The following is a 7,717-nucleotide window of genomic DNA, read 5'->3' as shown; positions in this document are numbered from 1 at the left end:
CCTGAAACCAATGCGGTTCAGCTCCGGAGACCCCCTGCACATCTACACTATAAATAAAAATGTATTTCAAATGTATTTATTTATAGTCATTTATTTATTTATTTATTTCGATTTATTTATTTATTTTTTGGCGGCTGCAGTGTGTGTATTTTTTTTATTGTGGGTAGTGGGGGTGGGTGAAGGGGGTATTAGCCCCAACGGTGGCTGTTTAGAGCTTGCGGGGGGGTAGCGGGAGGGCTTAACCCCTTCATGACCGTAGCGGTATTAACTGCTACGGCCGTGAAGGGGTTAAATGCACCCGCAACCCCCCCGCAAGCCCTAAATTCACACCAAGGGCCAAATACCCCCCTCACCCACCCCCGCTACCCACAATAAAGTGGGCACGGTGAGTTAACCCCTTCATTGCCTTAGCGGCTATCCGCTATGGTAATGAAGCAGCATTTCTGTATTTTTAATAATATTGTGCAGGAGCAGGGGGGGTCCCTGAGCATTAATTTCTGGCTCAGGGAACCCCCTGCTCACTGTACAATATTATTAAAATACAGAAATGCTGCTTCGTTACCATAGCACATAGCCGCTAAGGTAAAGAACGATTCTTTATTGATGTTTGTGTTTTATTTATACTGTACATGTGCAGAGGGTCTCCGGAGCAGAACCGCTGTGGTTTTAGGTCCGGGGACCCCCTGCTCCCCGAGATACAGGCCCCTTTAGGGGGTGCCGGTATCCCTCTGCTCTGCTTGGTTTACAGGCCGCGATCACGTGATCGGGCCCTTTAAACACAGAGGGATACCGGCACCTCATAAAGGGGGCTGTATCTCGGGGAGCAGGGGGTCCCCCGACCTGAAACCAGTGCGGTTCAGCTCCGGATACCCCCTGCACATCTACACTATAAATAAAAATGTATTTCAAATGTATTTATTTATAGTCATTTATTTATTTATTTCGATTTATTTATTTATTTTTTGGCGGCTGCTGTGTGTGAGTTTTTTTTTATTGTGGGTAGCGGGTGTGGGTGAAGGGGGTATTAGCCCCAACGGTGCTTGTTTAGGGCTTGCGGGGGGTAGCGGGAGGGCTTAACCCCTTCATGACCGTAGCGGTATTAACTGCTACGGCCGTGAAGGGGTTAAGTGCACCCGCAACCCCCCCGCAAGCCCTAAACTCACACCAAGGGCCAAATACCCCCTTCACCCACCCCCGCTACCCACAATAAAGCGGGCACGGTGGGTTAACCCCTTCATTGCTTTAGTGGCTATCCGCTATGGTAATGAAGCAGCATTTCTGTATTTTTAATAATATTGAGCAGGAGCAGGGGGCCCCCTGAGTTTAGATTTCTGGCTCAGGGAACCCCCTGCTCACTGTACAATATTATTAAAAATACAGAAATGCTACTTCTTTACCATAGCGCATAGCTGCTAAGGTAAAGAACGAGTGTTTATTTATATATGTGTTTTATTTATACTGTACATGTGCAGAGGGTCTCTGGAGCAGAACCGCTGTGGTTTTAGGTCCGGGGACCCCCTGCTCCCCGAGATACAGGCCCCTTTAGGGGGTGCCGGTATCCCTCTGCTCTGCTTGGTTTACAGGCCGCGATCACGTGATCGGGCCCTTTAAACGCAGAGGGATACCGGCACCTCATAAAGGGGGCTGTATCTCGGGGAGCAGGGGGTCCCCCGACCTGAAACCAGTGCGGTTCAGCTCCCGAGACCCCCTGCACATCTACACTATAAATAAAAATGTATTTAAAATAATTTTTAATGTGCCGATGTTTGCGCAGAGAGAGAGCAGCGGATCTCTCTCTGCTGCAAACACATCTCGCCCCCGCCGGCCCATAGTATCATTTATGTATGTGCATATACAGTACTGTATGTGTACAGTACTGTATGTTAGGGGTTATAGGGGTTGTTGTTATACAGTATATACAGTATATATATATATATATATATATATATATATATATATATATATATACTGTGTATATACAGTACTGTATATATATACTGCATTACAATTCATGAATTTATGCCATCTGGTGGACACGCGAAGCATTGCAGCCTATTAAATCCTGATCATTATCATTTAACAGATCAGGCCCCCGTCAGCCAGGCATGAACCGTGGCTGGGAAGGCAAACGCAACGCGGCTTGTCAGAGGTGAGGAGCGGCGCATTCCAGGTATCTGCCAGGTACAAACTGGTTATTTGCTCTAATAAAGTGTGTCGCAGCAGTAGTTGCCAATGTTAGCTTCTTTTGCATTGGCACTTTAGATGCATTAATAGAACTGAATAATTATTACAGTGTTCATTATAGATTTATATATCCATGTAAATCATTTATTATGAGCCAATGGAATTGATGATATAACACTCTTATTCCACATGTTCTTTGTTTTTAACCCCCTTTTTTTCTTTTTGTTTGTCATGTCATTATATTGTTATTCTGTTTTTCTCTTTTGAATATATCTTGTTATATACTGTGTTCTTTATGAACACTTATGAACACTTATGAACACTTCCTATTCCCTCTTGATACAAGCCGATTTTACTCTAATCTGATTGGTTCTCAGCCCATTGGCTGAGTATGGTCATGTGGTTATTTTGAGCCAATGGCTATGCAGCCGATTTTGTCTTTATTTGATTGGTTCTCAGTCTATTGGCTGAGACGGGTCATGTGCTTAATTTTAGCCAATGGTTACTCGGCATTGTGTATTTAGAGATAATGGGACAGAGAGGGTGTTACTCTTTGATAAAGTTCTACTATAGAACGAAACGCGTTAGAGATACACTACCATGTGGATGTTCTTTTTTGTGTCTGATTATTAAAGTAGTTTAGTTTTTAAGCGCCTGGTTGGAGTTCTTTGTGGAGTAGCAGTGACCGCCGTTTTTCCTTCACATTATTCAGTTGTGCCCCAACATTTATACAAAAAAAACTAAGGGCATGTTAATACATAACATGTGGGTGAAGTTCCAGGGGAGCGTCGTTGAATGCCCAAAAAATAAAAAACAGTGGATAGTGTGATATTGTAACAAAATGTGAATAAAAATATATCAAACAGCTTCTAAATTCCTACTCACAAATGCAGCAGGAAAATGAGCATATGTGCCAAATTGGAACTGTAGTGCAGCCCAGTCTGGAGGTGTGGTATATAAGTCAGCAATCTCCGAGAAAGCAGAAAACAACCATAGTTATACTTGTTTACATACAATTGATGTCAAAACCATGTTAAATTAATGTTTACAATATGAGAAGCTCTCGGATTTTATAAACATGTTAGTTAACAATTAGCAATTGCGCCGTTTGCACCTATCACAGCTTAGTATCAGGTATATATACTGAGCTGTGAGTATCCATTAGCCACTCCTGATGTAGATGTCATTACGTCGAAATGCGTAGAGTCTGGCTTTCTCAGCCATCTTGGAGGAGAGGAGCAGGGGAATCTTTCCTGTCTGCGGTTCTGGCGAGCTGTGACATCACGTTCCGGAAGTGACGCACGCGGAAGCTGGTTGTGGTGAGACCAGACGAGAAGAGCTGTGCCGGAGCAAAGACCCTTTTTAAACACATGCTGTTATCTCTTCGATTTGCCGTAAGCCTCCATTTGTCATGTTATATTGGATACATTTCATATTTTCTATCTGCACTATAGTTGTTTTCTGCTTTCTCTGAGATTGCTGACTTATATACCACACCTCCAGACTGGGCTGCACTACAGTTCCAATTTGGCACATATGCTCATTTTCCTGCTGCGTTTGTGAGTAGGAATTTGGAAGCTCTTTGATATATTTTTATTCACATTTTGTTACAATATCACACTATCCACTATTTTTTATTTTTAGGGCATTTGACGACGCTCCCCTGGAACTTCACCCATACTGCATCTTCAAGACTTCTGGAACAGTCTTTTGTTGGGGTCGAGTGATAAGTTGTTTTTGCCTATTATATTATTTTTGTGTTATTCACTATATTGCTATTCACTGCACATTCTGTTTAGATAAGGTATTATATATCTATTACTCAATATAATTTAAATCACTGTATAAGGTGAAGTAGAGCGCCATCTAGCGTTCTTTTACATAATACATAACATATCATGTTTAACAATGAGAAATAACAACTTTCTGTAGAGGTTATGTATCTGTATCTTTGGACAAAGCATTAATAAAACATTACATCTTGCTTGTGTTTGACCAGCAGTTTCTACTTCTACATTACAAAGAGAAATACAGGGAATGTTTATCAAGGGCATGCAGCTGTATTGTTTGGCACCTCTTATTGCTCTTGTGCTATTGTATAAAAGACAAACAGAACAGAAGTAAATAAAGATTACAATTAGCATAGTGAGTTAATTCTCTCAGTACTGGAACAGCCCGTATAAGAAAGATAAAGCTAGCAGAATATATTCACCCTTTCAATCCCTGAGATTTGTAGAGCTGACATATAATTTTTACCCCTTCAGTATAATAATTGAAGGTTTTTACATTTTTGAGATTTGTACCTTTTAATTAACCCCAACAATACTGGTTTATGGTCATATTTTTGCTTTTTCACATACACTGGCGACACACTTTATTCGAGCTCGGCTAGTCCCACGAATTCGGGTATACCCGGGTGTATTGAGGTTTGTGACTGTTTTCTGCCCGAGTGCATTGGGTTATTTTCCAAGCAGGGATTGAAGCATTTTATTCCCGCTGGCTGCAATACTGCACAGTATATATATATATACTGCATTACAATTCATGAATTTATGCCATCTGGTAGACACGCAAAGCATTGCAGCCTATTAAATCCTAATCATTATCATTTAACAGATCAGCCGCCCGTCAGCCAGGCATGAACCCAGGCTGGGAAGGCAAACACAATGGGGCTTGTCAGAGGTGAGGAGCGGCGCATTCCAGGTATTTGCCAGGTACATACTGGGTATTTGCTCGAATAAAGTGTGTCGGTGCAGTAGGATTACGATGCACCCCCTCCCTCATCTAGTTGGATCTGCTATTTGTGAGATACTGGAGGGCTGTTTCTTTTGAAGGTTGAGTGCGATGAAGAGAATCTAATTTTAGATTATCACTTACTTTTTATATGTATTTGGATGAATAGACATTTAACTTAGTTTCTGTTGAGGAAAAATTCTCACTCATCACCACAGGGTGGCAGTAGAAGATTAAATATTGTATTAGGTGAGTTTTCTTACACACATTCACTTTTGTATAATGTATAGAGATATAATCACTTTAATACTGTTTAGGAGCGCCATTCCTATTATTTTGCACCTGGCAATATATTGTAGTCAGATCACGGCAGAGGTCAGCAGCGAGGAGGCAGGAATAGGACGAGACAAAGGAAACACCAACAAGGGAACAGGATTAACAGCAATAGCAGGAAAGCAAGCAGGTGCTGGAGGAACCAGTATAACCAAGCACTGAGACCGGAAGGGGAGGTTTATATAGGGCAGGCTGAGAGACAGAGGACAGATGCAGGGTATCAGGTTTGAGTGAGAGGAACCGCAGAACTGGATATCAGCAAGGACAGGATTCAGCAGCACTCCCGGTGGCTGTGCATGGGTACTGCAGAGCAGGACGTTAGGAAGAACCTGACAACACATATTTTAAAACTCAAACTTATGGTAATAAACTAGAGACGCATATTATAAACGATTTATAGAAACATTATCCTATAAGGAATTTCCAATTACTGGCACTTTTTTTTTCTTCAAAACAAAAACAATAAAAATTCCACACTTTCCTTACATTTTTCTAAATTAAATAATAAAAAGCAAATTATTCCCCACAATTACAAGAAATGCATTCATTTCATAATAGTTTAGAAATGTATTATGTTTTTCTAAAAATTTTTTTATCAAAAATAAAATCAATAATTTTCAGAGTGCTATATTACAAAGTAAACTTGTGAGCAAAACATTGACGACATTTAGAGCAAACATCGTTTTTCTCCTGTGTGACTTCTCTGATGTTTAACAAGAGTACAGTAACGGGTAAAACATTTCCCACATTCAGAACATACAAATGATCTTTCCCTTGTGTGTATTTTCTGATGTCTAAGGAGAGAAGAGTTACATGTGAAACATTTCCCACATTCAGAACATACAAATGGTCTTTCTCCTGTGTGTCTTCTCTGATGTTTAACAAGACATGACTTATTAGCAAAACATTTCCCACATTCAGAACACACAAATGGTCTTTCTCCTGTGTGACTTCTCTGATGTGTAACAAGAGCAGAGTTATATGTGAAACATTTCCCACATTCAGAACATACAAAGGGTCTTTCTTCTGTGTGTATTCTCTGATGTGTAACAAGAGCAGAGTTATATGTGAAACATTTCCCACATTCAGAACATACAAAGGGTCTTTCTCCTGTGTGAATTGTCTGATGTGTAACAAGATTAGAGATCTGGGTAAAACATTTCCCACATTCAGAACATACAAAGGGTCTTTCTTCTGTGTGTATTCTCTGATGTCTAACAAGATTACCGTTATGGGTAAAACATTTCCCACATTCAGAACACACAAATGGTCTTTCTCCTGTGTGTATTCTCTGATGTGTAACAAGACTAGAGTTATCGGCAAAACATTTCCCACATCCAGAACACACAAATGGTCTTTCTCCTGTGTGAATGTTCTGATGTGTAATAAGATGAGAGTTCAGGGTAAAACATTTCCCACATTCAGAACACACAAATGGTCTTTCTCCTGTATGAATTCTCTGATGTATTACAAGAGCAGAGTTATATGTGAAACATTTTCCACATTCAGAACATACAATGGGTCTTTCTCCTGTGTGAATTTTCTGATGTGTAACAAGAGTAGAGTTATTTGCAAAACATTTCCCACATTCAGAACATACAAAGGGTCTTTCTCCTGTGTGACTTCTCTGATGTATAACAAGATGAGAGTTACGGATAAAACATTTCCCACATTCAGAACATGCAGGTCTTTCTCCTGTATGAATTCTCTGATGTATTACAAGAGCAGAGTTACATGTGAAACATCTCCCACAATCCGAACATACAAATGTTTTTTCTTTTACTGACAAGCTCTTGTGAACGTTCCCTGCATTCATGTTTCCTTTGTTACACGTTGTAATAGGAGTAGATGCATATTCTGTCCCTGTATGTTCTCTGATGGTATAAATGTGGGAGTCTGGGAGATTTCCTTCTTCCTGTGAGGTTGATTCCTTAGCCATAATGCTCACAGTTTCTCTCAGACTCTGGCTTGGTGTATCCTGACTAATGTGATTTGCTCCGTGATACATTTGGGTAACACTGGTATCTTCCATTACACAATCTGGTGAACAGAGCAAAATGTGATATCCTTCAGGGGAATTCCTGCTCACGAATGCATCAGCTGGGGAAAAACATTTAAGTAAAGAAAAGCATTAACATCGGATACAAAAAATGATTTTCAAACATCAAATTTAATTTTAGATTGTAAAGAGACAGAATACACATGGTAAGATGTGTAACAAGTCAGGTATTCATTAAATGTTTCTAATTAGAAGTGCAGAAAAGCATTCAAAATTGCAATAAACTTAATTTGTGAGGATATTGCCTCCCAGAGAGAGATATAGTAGCAGTGTGTGTATACATAGTGTAAGCTGTGTATACATAGAGTGTAAGCTTTGTGGGACAGTAACTATCACACGGATTGCCACTGAGATACAGTAACATAAGCAAACTAAACTCACAACCCAACATCACAAGGGAGAAAATAC

At 40.2% G+C, this 7,717-nt stretch overlaps 1 protein-coding gene across 1 annotated transcript; it reads right to left on the bottom strand.

The window, feature by feature from the left end:
* Nucleotides 1–5,693: 5,693 nt before the first annotated feature.
* LOC142471277 (uncharacterized) lies at nt 5,694–7,363 on the bottom strand. Its single transcript, XM_075578098.1, has one exon. The coding sequence runs from the start codon at nt 7,280–7,282 to the stop codon at nt 5,918–5,920; it is 1,365 nt and encodes a 454-aa protein (XP_075434213.1). The 5' UTR covers nt 7,283–7,363; the 3' UTR covers nt 5,694–5,917.
* Nucleotides 7,364–7,717: the final 354 nt, after the last annotated feature.

The sequence above is a fragment of the Ascaphus truei genome, chromosome 20, assembly GCF_040206685.1.
Source record: "Ascaphus truei isolate aAscTru1 chromosome 20, aAscTru1.hap1, whole genome shotgun sequence".
Taxonomy (NCBI): Eukaryota; Metazoa; Chordata; class Amphibia; order Anura; family Ascaphidae; genus Ascaphus; species Ascaphus truei.
Note: the sequence above shows the minus strand (reverse complement) of the source record. Positions and strands in the feature narration are given on the sequence as shown.

Excerpts from the sequence above, each read along its gene's own strand:
- LOC142471277 (XM_075578098.1), bottom strand. The coding sequence starts at position 7,282 with ATGGAAGATACCAGTGTTACCCAAATGTATCACGGAGCAAATCACATT.